Source organism: Balaenoptera borealis (assembly GCF_965194805.1).
Source record: "Balaenoptera borealis genome assembly, chromosome: 4".
Classification (NCBI taxonomy): Eukaryota; Metazoa; Chordata; class Mammalia; order Artiodactyla; family Balaenopteridae; genus Balaenoptera; species Balaenoptera borealis.
In genome coordinates, this window is record NC_138861.1 from 98794244 (window position 1) to 98806657 (window position 12414).

Consider the following 12414-nt stretch of genomic DNA (forward strand, 5'->3'; position numbering starts at 1 on the left):
AACTGAGCACTCTGCCACCTCCGCTCAGTGATCCTTTCAGTGAAAATCTGAGCTTTTAGAGTTGGACACACTCTCTCTCCCCAAGAAAAACTGGGTCTAGTTAAGCAAGAATTCATTCTATCGTGCTCCCTAACGTTTTTTAAATCTTAATGGAAAAGACAGTAAATCAACAAATGAAATCTTCAAGTACTTGGCAACGGGAATTACTCAATAACACATATCCTTTTTGCCTAGCCTCTGCCTCGTCCCTTCAAAAAACTTGTAACAGCCGTAAAGCCAAAACCACAAAAGTGGGGACTTTCTATGACGGTTTCTTAAGTAAGTGGAAAACCACAACTTCCCGAGGAAGGACCGTTTTCTAGATATCACACTCGGTGGGAGAGAGAGAGGCGGATCCGAATCCGGGAGCCCTAAAAGCCCATGGCACCTTCAGGCTCACCCACGCCCCTTGGCTCCCGACAGCCAGGCTGAGCCCAGACGCGGACCCACCGTGAGGGCACAGCGGGGCGGGCGTGGCGGGATCGGAGAAAACCACCACCTCGACTCCCGAGTTCCCCTGGCGACCCGAGCTCCCCTCTGCCTCTACGGCTCCAAGCGGCTCCCTGGGGGCCGCCATCTTCCCGCCGCCGTCCCGAAAGCCTCAGTCCGAACAAAAGAGGCTGAGAAAGAGCGCCGCCATGACCCGTCGTGACTCAGAGCGCCCCCTCTCTCCTAGGAGGAGCTTCGGCCACTGGGGCAGAGGTCACGCCCCGAAACCCAACTGCTGCTGGAATCTCTGAGAAAGAAGCCATAAGAGTTCCATGTTGTCATCTCAGTGATTTCTCATGTATCTGAGGGGTTCAGCTCTCTAATCTTACCTGAGCTAAGTCATGTGTCTAGTGACCGGCTGATCTAGGTTCACCTTGGCAAGAGTAACTCAGCTCTGCTCCATGTGTCTCTCATCCTCCTGCTGTAACCAGCCGGCCAGCCTGGGCACATTTCTTTCATGGGAGTGACTGAAGCACAACAGAGCTAGGAGAAACAGACAAGGTTCTTACGGCCTAGGCTCGGAGCTGCCACTGTCACTTCTACCTCATTCTTTTGGCTCAAGCAAGTCATGTGGTCAAACATTGCAAAGTTACATGGCAAAGGGCATAGGTCAGAAAGGGGTGAAGAATTGGAGCCAATGACACAGTCTATCACAAAAGCACTCTTCACTGGGGCAACCAAGTGTCTGGTGGTACTGTTTCCCACCACCTACGGAGCACCTGCCTTAGCAAGAAGACAATAAGGAGAAAGCAAAACTAGGAGGTAGGAATGTGTGACGATACCATGTGAGCGCCTAGATCAAACCATGCCTGAAGTTTCCAGTTACATGAGTCACAAACTCCTCTGTCTGCTTAAGACAGTTTGAGATGAGGTTGGTTCTATCTATCACAGCCAAGAATGTCAACTAATGCTCTGTGGTCACAGCACATATTGGGTGGATATATCTGTTCATGAATATGCCTGGATTCCCTTTTTCCAGTCAAGACCAACTAACGTTGCTCTCCGTTCTCCCTGCTACGATCCCTGTCAGTCTGCCTGCTCTGCTCCCCTCCATCCAATCTGGCCCTTCCGGCCCTTGTGGTGGAACCCAGTCTCCTCAGCTGCCTTTTGCCTTGCTGCCCAAAAATCAGCACACAGACCCACTTCTCTTTAAGGGGAAAACTGTCAGGGGAGACAAGAAAGGAATCCTACAAAAGACTTTACCATGTCAGTCTCTGCTCTCTTGTTCTGGATCCTGACTCCCCTGCTGACAGGGTCACTTCTATGGACTGAATTGTGTCCCCCCACAAAGTCCCTATGTTGAAGCCCTGCCCCCCAATGTGATGGTGTTACAGGTGGGATCTTTGGAAGATAATTAGGTTTAAATGAAGGCGTGAAGGTAGGCCCCCAAAATGGGATTAGTGCCCTCATAAGAAGAGACACCAGAATGCGCATGCTCTCCTTCTCCCTCTCTCTCTCTCTCTCTCTCTGTGCCATGTGAGGGAGGACACAGTAAGAAGGGGGCCATCCACAAGCAAGGAACAGTATCCTCACCAGGAACTGAATCTTCTGGCACCTTGATCTTCGACTTCTCAGCCTCCAGCACTATGAGAAATAAATGTCTGTTATTTAAGACACCCAGTCTACGGAATCCTGTCATAGCAGCCTGCACTGACTAAGACACTCATTATGCCCCTTGACTTCTGATCTCTGCTTTAAATTCTGAGAGCAGACCTCTCCCACCTCTGAAAAGCCTTAACTGTAACAACTTGGTTGGGGAAGGACTTGGACACAGAGGGGCTTTGTGTAGCCTTCCGCACATCTTTGAAAAACAGCAACAACCCTGCTGAACCAAACACCCCGAAAGTAAGGACACCTTTCAATAAGCTACTGAGATTCACTGGTCATTTCTGATGCACCGGGCTTGGCATGCATCCCAGGACACGACAGACAGCAGCCCTGATGGAGGAGGACTTTTAGAAGCCAATGCAGGCCAGAGGACATGGACCCCAGCAGGCATACCATCACCACGCTGAAGGGGCTGGCCCTCCACATTTCTTCCTGCCTGCATATGTCCCTCCAGTGAGAGAACCAGGAGCAAGATGCAAAAAAGAGCATGAATTTACGTGCGTGAAAGTGACTGTTCCTTGTCTACACATACAAATGAAACCTGGAGATAAATAAATCTTCTGAAAGTTAAAATCCTATGGGTAGTAGGCTGAATAGTGTCCCCCAAAGATCCATGTCCAGTCAGAACCTTGAATGTGACCTTATTTGGAATTAGGGTCTTTGCAGATGTAATTAGTTAATGATCAAGATGAGGTCATACTGGATTAGGGTGAGCCCTAAATCCAATGAGAATGTCCTTATAAGAAGGGGAGAGGACATAGAGAAGAAGGCCGCGTGAGGACAGAGGTGGACAGAGATTGGGGTTATGCTGGCACAAGCCAAGGAACGCCTGGGGCCACTAGAATCTAGGAAGAGGCAAGAAAGGCTCCTTCTCCCCTAGAGACTTTGGAGGGAACATGGCCCTGCTGACCCCTTGATTTTGGACATCCAGCCTCCAGAGCTGTAGGAGAAGACATTTCTGTTGTTTGAAGTCACCTGGCTTGTGGCACTCTGTCACAGCAGCCCTAGGAAACTAATGCACCTTGTCTGAGGCTTTGTCTTGAGACCTTCTTGCTGAGAGCCCCACCGTTTACTTTCCAGGTGACACTGGAGAAGTCACTATCTAAGCTTCAGTTTCCTCGTCTGTAAAAATAACACTATTGGGCTTCCCTGGTGGCGCAGTGGTTAAGAATCCACCTGCCGGTGCAGGGGACACAGGTTTGAGCCCTGGTCCGGGAAGATCCCACATGCCACGGAGTAACCAAGCCTGTGCGCCACAACTACTGAAGCCAGCGTGCCTAAAGCCTGTGCACCGCAATAAGAAGCCCGCGCACCACAACGAAGAGTAGCCCCCATTCACCACAACTAGAGAAAGCTGGCGCGCAGCAACGAAGACCCAATGCAACCAAAAGTGAATTTAAAAAAAAAAAAAAATAGTGCTATCTACCGTCAAGGAGAGGGAGTGTTCGAGTACATGAGGAAATGAACACAAGAGCTCTTTGTCAACAGCCAAATGATATATACATATTATTACATTCCTCTTTTACAGCTATGTTCCAACCTATAAAGGTGCTACTCTATGGAAGAGAATTCCATTTATTCTGAATTACTCAACACGGTAGAACCTGGGTGAAATTATAAGGAGGCAGATTTTGGCTGAAAAAGAACATACTGTGGGGTTCCTAGAAGCAGAGCCCGGGATGGAGATTCTTGTGAAAGTGATTTTTTGAAAGAGAAAGCTGTAAGGAAGTGAGAGAAGCAGGAGAAGGCAGGGGTAGAAGTGAGGCAGAGTCCAGCCTCAGCCTGATGCACAGGGAGCTATGGTGCATGACGGCACCGTGGTGTTTCCTGCTTTGGCGGGGGATGGGGGCTATTGTACCCTGCCATTTGTCAGTCCCAAGCCCAGACTAAGTAGGAGTCCTTCTTAAGGGAACCAACTCAACTGGGAGGTTTATCTCCTTATTCTTTCCCCCTACTCCTCCCTGCTGGTGGAATGCAGATACAATGATGGAAGCTCCAGCAGCCATTTTGGACCCTGAGGTCCAAATAGGAGAAACTGGACTATCAAACTCAACTCCTTTTATGTGACAGTAAATTCTTGTCTGTTTAAGCCACTTGTTTTTTGTGCTTTCTCTGATATATACTTAAACTTAATTTTAAAATAGGGTTTTCTTTTTTTTGTAATGGCACTTCAGGTTTCAAAAATGTTATTTGTAACTAAAATCATGTACTGTATGCTCTCCAGACTATGATGCTCCTCCTTTGAAAATGGAAGGATTACAATCTGAATAGCTATTTAAAAAAGAATATTCTACCACCGTGTCTGGTGCTTAAATATATAAATGTTTCATTTATATATCAACTCGCGGGAGCTATACTATTATATACACTTTACAGATGAGGAAACAGGATCGGAGGTTGGGCTGTGTAGGGTAATCGTGAGGAAAGTTGGCTCTGGAGTCAGATGGTCTTGGTTCTAATCCCACTCCACCACTTGCTAGGTTAGGCAAGTTACTTAACCTTTCTGTGCCTCAGTTTCTCATTCTGTATACAGAGGGTCCTGTTGGGAGGATAAAAAGAGATGATTCATGTAGTGCACTTACCAAAGTGCCTGGAACGTAGTGAGCAGTTATTCTAATGGCTCAGGGTTAGAGATGAGGCAGGATTTGAACCAAGATCCCTCCAACTCCAATGCTCAGGCCCCTTCAGCAACCTCTGCAGCAGATAGGCCACCCTAGTCCTTGCTTCCGGGAAAGCGCATGCTGCCTGCTCCTCATCTGTTCACCTCTTACTCCTGTTTGCTTGTTTAACACCTAGTCCGCTCTCATGATTGCTTAGACATCACCTCCTCTGGGAGAGCCTTCCCTGGGCCCCAAGATTAGGTTAGATGCTCCTCTTATGTCCTCCTGTAGCATAAGCTACTGAGATTGTGTACTGTGTGTACACTGAATGTACATCAGTGGTATTGATGATCACTTTACATTATAATTGCCTGATTGCTGGCTTGTGCTACCCTTTACCCTGGAAGCCCTTTGAGAGCAATGATCATATATTATCCTTATATCCACAGTGCTAGCACATAAGAGACATTTAATACATATTACTGATTAAATGACAACTAAAATCAGACTTTAAAAATCTGAGGATGTTTGAGTTGGAAGGAACCATTGTGTCATCTCATCTAGTGATTCCAACAAGGGCCATGCCACCTCCTAGGGGCACATTTTAGAAATGCCAGGAGGTGTTTTTGGTTGTGACAGTGATTGGGGGACACTACTGGAATGTGGAGGGCAGGGGCTGTGCTAGATGATCTGTAATGTTTAGGACAGTCCTGTGCAATGAAGAATTAACTACTCTCAATCCTGCACAACTTCTTCTAGAGTCTGGAAAGACACTTATGTAGGTGAGTAACATGTTTATAGTTATTTGAATCTACACTCCAACTTTAATTTACACAAAGTAGTTTCTTACAGTTTTAATATATCTGAATATGCCAGGAATGCAACAGCTGTGTATATCAGGGGGCAATTATACTTTGCTTTGTCCAGAAAAAAAAAAAATTCTTCACCACTGTGGAAAACTCACATGATCAACAACAACATGACTCATGTAATCCGAATTCCCAGTACACCCCATCTGTATCTGCCTTTCAAGCTGTTACCTTCATTGCTTATCTGTCAGCAATTTCTGTATAATAAGCTATTCTAAAACATAGTGGCTTAAAACAAGTCATTCTCTTGCATACATCTGTGGGTTAGCTGGGGGTTGGCTGATTTGGCTGGGCTCAGCGGGGGTGCGGGGGGGGTCCTGCTTCACACTTGGTCAGCTGAGCCTGCTCCCGGCTTGGGTTGGGTCAGGTGTGCTCGCAGTGTCTCATCGTGGGCCCAGGCTGGAGGGGCAGCAGACACCTGGGAGCCGTTCTTCTCATGATAATGGCAGAGGCACAAGAGGGCAAGTCCCACTGCACAGCACGTTTCACGCCTTATTTCAGTCTTGCCTGGCTCTCCCACTTGGCCAAAGCAGGCCACACTGGCAAGCCCAAAATCAAGGGGTGGAAAAGTAAAAGTACACTCCTCCCATGGAGGTGGAGGGCAAAGAGTGAATATTTTTGAGCAAAATCTAATACACCTCAGTGATTTTACACAAATATCCTAATTTAGCTCTGATTTCAAAATGTCATATATAAAGAAAAATTCAGTTTTGTCTTATTTATCTTGAATCCAAGTGTATTCATTATAAGAAAGTATGTGCACCTGACAACTTCATTATAACGTAACAGTGTGGTCATGCTGAGCATTCACATGTGAAACACATATTTTATTGTAAGTAACCATCCTTTCATTTTAAAATATTTTGTGGGCTTCCTTGGTGGCGCAGTGGTTAAGAATCCGCCTGCCAATGCAGGGGACATGGGTTCGAGCCCTGGTCCAGGAGGATGCCACATGCCGCGGAGTAGCTGGGCCCGTGTGTCACAACTGCTGAGCCTGCGCTCCAGAGCCCGTGAGCCACAACTCCTGAAGCCTGTGTGCCTAGAGCCCGTGCTCTGCAACAAGAGAAGCCACCGCAATGAGAAGCCCGTGCACCGCAACGAAGAGGAGCCCCTGCTCACCGCAACTAGAGGAAGCCTGCGTGCAGCAACGAAGACCCAACACCACCAAAGATAAATAAATAAAATAAATAAATTTAAAATATTTTGTGTATTTTATTTGAAATTAGGTGTTTAGTTAGATTACATTATCTATGAATTTCATTTTAAGAGGGTCAAGAGGATCGGCAAAATATTTTTTACGAGAAGAGGACAAGGGGAAAGGGTTGGGACCATAGAGGTGATCCAATACCGCTCAGCCTGATGCGGGGGGTAGCTGAGCCGTACAGACCCCCACTTTGAATCCTGCTCCACCCTTCACAAATTAATTATGTCACTTCAGGCAAGTTGTTTAACATCTCTGAGCCTTTCTCAGGTGTACTATGTGTAATAATACACGTGGCTTCTGGGTTGCGGAAAGAATGAAATGAACACACATGTGTGACATTCAGGATCCTGGCAGGAAACAGATGGCACATTCACATGGGGTAATTGAAGGAAGCTTCATAAGGGGGCTGTTTACCAGGTTGTGGGCAGAGTTAAGTTAAACTGCCAGGGAAAGTGCATTCCCTTAGGGCTATTACTAGCAGGAAGTTATTTCCACCCCAGGTCTACAGGGCCAGGGAAGTTACTTGAAACCCAAAGAGAATAATTATATGGAAGGAACAGCCCTACAGAGCGATGGCCTTCAGCAGAGGGCCTCAGCTAACCATGACAGGCCCACAGGGAAGAAGCTGGGGGGATAAATATCAAGCCTCAGTCTCCTCCTTTGGCCCTCAGATCTTTCGTCTGTCAGTGTCTCCTACTGGAAAAAATAAAACAACAGCCAGAGATGAGATGTGGAGGTGACTTTTGATGGCGTCCATAAAGGTCAGCCTCCCAGAGCATAGAGCAGAAGGGGAAAGCGGGGAGCAGATCTGGAGGAGAAAAAAGAGGATGATTACACAGCATGAAAAACACAGAACATGGCAAAGTAAGAACTTTATAAGTGGTAGCACATTTAACTAAATAAGTAAACACACCCACACACATACATATACACATACATATACACATACATACAGGGGAAACTCAAATAACCTCCCCAAAGTATGAATGGAACCTCCACTAGAATCTAGTTGATCTTGTAGGGAAGGAAAAACAATCTCTTTCCTCTACCCATCTTGGGTTCTCTGGCTGAGGCCCTACAAATTAAACTAACAAAAAAACAGATTAATAAGAAAAAAAACAAGCAGATGTTTATAAACATGTGTGTCAAGCATACACATGGGAGCACTTAGAGGTGAGTATCTCAAAGAGGTGGTTAGAACCTAGGCTTACACAGCATCTTGACAAAAGAACAGTATATTTTTAGAGACATGACATGAGAAGGACTTTGAGCTCCTACAGGTGGCAAATTGTGGGAAGGCGAGGAGATGGGGAAACTAAAGGTAAATAAGGGTCTAGAATTGTCTATAGTGATTTATTTCTGTTCTTCTTGATGGAGAGGGGAGGTGGCGGGGAGGAGGGCATCTTTCCAAATTATGTTCTGCATTTAGGCAAATAAGGGGAGGGCAGCGAGCTTTTCTTATATCTGCTGATTCTCAATTGCCTTCAGCTCCAAATCATCCTTAAACCAAAGTGGCATATTCTGCTACCTTTCCGTCTCTTCATTCAGAGTCAAAGGCTTTTTCTACTGCATTCCTCTATAGATTATATCAAATTTCCACGTCAGCAATGACAACTTGCCCTCTCTGAGCCACAGACTTTCGAAACTTTAAAATAAAGATAGTAATATTTGCCCTCAAAATATATTAAGGGGGATGTTGTCCCAGTAATTGAGCAGCATTTAAACAAGAGATTGAGGGAATTAAGCATATCCGATTCCTCATCTACAGCACGGAGAGTAGGCGTAGCTGAATGTTACATTGCTTAGAAACTATGCCAGGGCAGTGGCGACCTTGGTCTAAACCGGTGCCTTGGTTGAAATACAGTTACCCGTAAGTGCTGCAGTTTAAAACAAACACTTGAAGGGTAGAATAGTTTTCTGGATCGTTCCCAAAGCCACACTGAGATTAAAGGCAGTCTTATTCACCCTGACAGACGTTTGGGCACAAGCATCGCTGAAACTGGTTAAACCAGTTCCGGCAGCCAGGGGATCAGCCCTAAATGTTTACACAACTTTCTGACTCCTGGGAAAGGCAAGGCTACCTGACTTTTCTACTGTTTCTGAAAGCTTCAATAGTTTCAGAAGCCTTAACAGTCAGGTAGGAATTGTGTAACCAGAGGTGAGGAGCAGCCAGGGTTCCTGGAGTCAAAGGAAAAATAAACACATCTCTTTGCATACAGAGATTAGCTGCTTCTTTTTGATATCACACGCTTTCCATTTTCAGGTCTTAAAAAACCCACAAGGCGACCTGCAGAGGTACCAGCCACTGGCTGCCAGATTAGCATTTCACCAGCTGGAACCAGATGTCAGGATTCTGAACAAATACCTTTTTGAAAAGTCACTTAGTTTCTCAGGGAGTCATGTTCGGACAAATCTCTCACTATTACCCAGTGACCTCAGGTGCCTTTTCCTCTCAACCCCAGATCAACCCCGGGTGTCACACAACAGAAAACTTTAAAATAGGCTTTGATTCCAAATCTGTCACCATGCTCCAGGAAAGATGATATCCAATCTAAAAATTTATGCAATAATCCAAACCCATAAACACAGATGTATGCTTTATTTCATCATCTAAAACCAAAAATCCCAAAGTGCCACTAACACACACAGACAGCTGCTCCGATAAAAACTGAATCCATAACAGAACTTGTACGACACTTTTCACAAAATACGTGAAATGACATTATATGTCATCTTTGTTACAAAACTTTGAAGTTAGCATTAGCTCATGTATTTTACATGTGGAGAGAAAGCTGGTCTGGGAGATTGTAAGATCTGCCCAGGGGCATAGAGCTAATGAGCAGAGCCAGGACTTAACTACAGGTCTATTCCAATCTCAAACCCCGCCAAAAGAGAATTGTGGCCTATCTTCTATTTATTGAAGATAAGCAATATTAGAACATAAGTAAGTTTGCAGTATTTCAAAAAAGACAATAGTTAAATCTATTGTATTATTTAGCTTTAGAATAAAAACTTCAAAGCTTAAGGATTTGTTTTCTCAGAGAACTCTTTACATGGAATCTGAAGCAGGTTAAAATTTACTGAATAAGATGATGCTGATTAATAATGCAATTTGTTAGATAAATGTATTTTCGTTATATACTTTCACAGTTCAATCCATGGGCCCACTTAACATTTGGGGATCTTCAGATGAGAAACACTGAGTAAAAGCAAAATAGCTCACGGCAATGAATAAAAGCTCTCGGAAGTCATACACGACTTTGTTCCAAGTTATGTATTTTGTTCCTCAGATTTTATGCTTAATTGCTACCATTCATGACAATATTTTTTTGATATTATGACAGATTAGTAGACTTGCTTGATGGAAACCAACTCATCATCATCATCATCATTATCATCATCAAAAAAGAGCTAAATAAGAAAAACTCATTGATAAAAAAAGATGGGACAAGAATTAAGTTTTCAAAGAAATGGGGGTAGGAGGAAATCTAACCACACTCCATAGACAAGAATATGTTTTGATTTGTTAAAAGAGTTCCTGCTGCCACAGCTCTCTGGCTTTTTTTGGGATTTCCTCTCCTAACATGATGAATTCGTTGATAAAAATTAAATCTCTCTTTTCTAACTCCTGATATAAATGCAATATGAAGTACACAGAATCATTTGTGAAATATTCTTGCCAAAAATGTTTAACCTGAACCTATTCAAGCTTTTAGATCTCATTTCCAATGTATAGGAACTACAGGGGATAGACAATCAAGTTGAACACTAAGAGGAAATAATGAGATAGATCCAGTATGGGGAATATCCCAAAAGTTAACGTCATGGGGAAAGTGAAGGAACTGTTCTAGATTAAAAGCTAGAACAACAAATGCAATGTATAAAACTTGATTGGATCTCGATTCAAAGAAACCTAGCTAGAAAATATATATTTGGTGAATAATTAAAGAAATACGAATACGGTCTATATAACAGATAATAGGAATTTTTTGTTAATTTAGGAGACATGATGTTATGGTAAGTAGAATGGTCTTATTCTCCTCTCTTTCACTGTAGTCTTTCTACATGACTAGCTTGGGCTTCCTCACAGCATGGTGGACTCTGGGTAGTTGGACTTTTTTCTTTTTTAATTGGCCGTGCCACATGGTGTGCGGGATCTTAGCTCCCTGACCAGGGATCAAACCCATGGCCCTTGCAGTGGAAGCATGGAGTCTTAACCACTGGACTGCCAAGGAAGTCCCATTTGACTTCTTACATGGCAGCTGATTTCCCAGGGTGAGTGGAGGCTGCCAGTCTTCTTAAAGACTAAGCCCAAACTGGCATAGTTGCACTTTTGTTACATTCTGATGATTAAAGCAAGTTGCAAGCCCAGCCCAGACAGAGATGGGGGAGAGGTAGACTCTGCTTCCTCATGGGTGGAAAAGTACATGCTTGCAAAGAGGGAAGGAAGTGATGACAGCCATCTTTGGAGACTATCTACTCCCTTACCTCCAAAGAATGGATTAAATATATAGAGATGTTGAATGAAAGCCACGCTCTCCACAATACAAACCTAGACATTGAAAATATGCTTTTATTAATAAATAAGAAAAATGTTGAGAGCTCAGGTCAAAGCCAGTGAAGCACTGTGTTTACAAAGCATTTCATTTCCCTCCCCTGTAGGCAAAGAAGTCACAGTCTAAGAGGCAAAGGTAGAGATGTGCACACACGATCAAAGATTAAGACATTATTCCCTCGGAAATACTTCATTTTAGACCTATCACCATTTTCCGGTTTTCCTTCTGCCTTTGAGCAGTATCTGAAGAGTGACTCCAAGAGCTGAAACTGTATTTTACTGATTTCTGTCTTCCTACTGCCTTTTGGAGAACCTGGCATACAGTGAGTACCCATTAATAAATGTTTGTTGAATTCAGTGAGTGACTTTTTTGTTGTTGTTGTTATTGCTATCTTCTAATTTTATTTTTATTTATTTATGGCTGTGTTGGGTCCCCGTTTCCGTGCGAGCGGGGGCCACTCTTCCTCGCGGTGCGCGGGCCGCTCACCCTCGCGGCCTCTTCCGCCGCGGAGCACAGGCTCCAGACGCGCAGGCTCAGTAGTTGTGGCTCACGGGCCCAGTCGCTCCGCAGCACGCGGGATCTTCCCAGACCAGGGCTCGAACCCGCGTCCCCTGCATTGGCAGGCAGACTCCCAACCACTGCGCCACCAGGGAAGCCCTCGGTGAGTGACTTCTATCTATCATACAAACTGTTGTCCATACAGGTGTTGGGATTTTAGCAAATGAGAAAAGGCTAAGGCAAATTCATGTATCTGCCATGATTGAGAAACGGAGCTGTTCTGGTTCACAACTATGCAGAACAGAACCAGGAGCGAGGCAGTAAGCAAGACATTTATCTCAGCTGTAAAAATAATTATTACGAATCCAGGTTGAAAAGTCCTACACATTGCTAAGAAGAAAGCCTCTCAGACTTCACTTCAGAAAATATTTACAGATGGGTGTTCTTATTATTTCAGTGTTCCACTGAGGATATGACTAAGGAGGTGGCTGGGACTGCAGCAGTGGCCAAGGTCGAGGCTGAGCCTGGCCGCATTCAGAGAGCCTAATGCA

The 12414-nt window shown here is 44.6% G+C and overlaps 2 protein-coding genes across 5 annotated transcripts in view; both read right to left on the minus strand.

Annotated features, from left to right (window-relative positions):
* The window catches only part of ZCCHC4 (zinc finger CCHC-type containing 4), a 62752-nt gene extending 55250 nt beyond the window's left edge, over window positions 1-7502 (minus strand). Inside the window, exon 1 of one of the 4 annotated variants that reach the window (XM_082389279.1) lies at window positions 490-7502. In XM_082389279.1, the coding sequence (XP_082245405.1) occupies window positions 490-616 (127 nt within the window). In that variant the 5' untranslated portion in view covers window positions 617-7502. The remainder of the gene's footprint in view (window positions 1-489) is intronic. The other 3 variants (XM_082389280.1, XM_082389282.1, XM_082389281.1) reach the window with 3 other exon arrangements.
* A 13-nt stretch (window positions 7503-7515) lies between these two features.
* Window positions 7516-12414, minus strand: part of PI4K2B (phosphatidylinositol 4-kinase type 2 beta) — a 42320-nt gene continuing 37421 nt past the window's right edge. Inside the window, exon 11 of the transcript XR_014243713.1 lies at window positions 7516-7617. The gene's annotated coding sequence lies outside the window, so the exon portion shown is untranslated. The remainder of the gene's footprint in view (window positions 7618-12414) is intronic.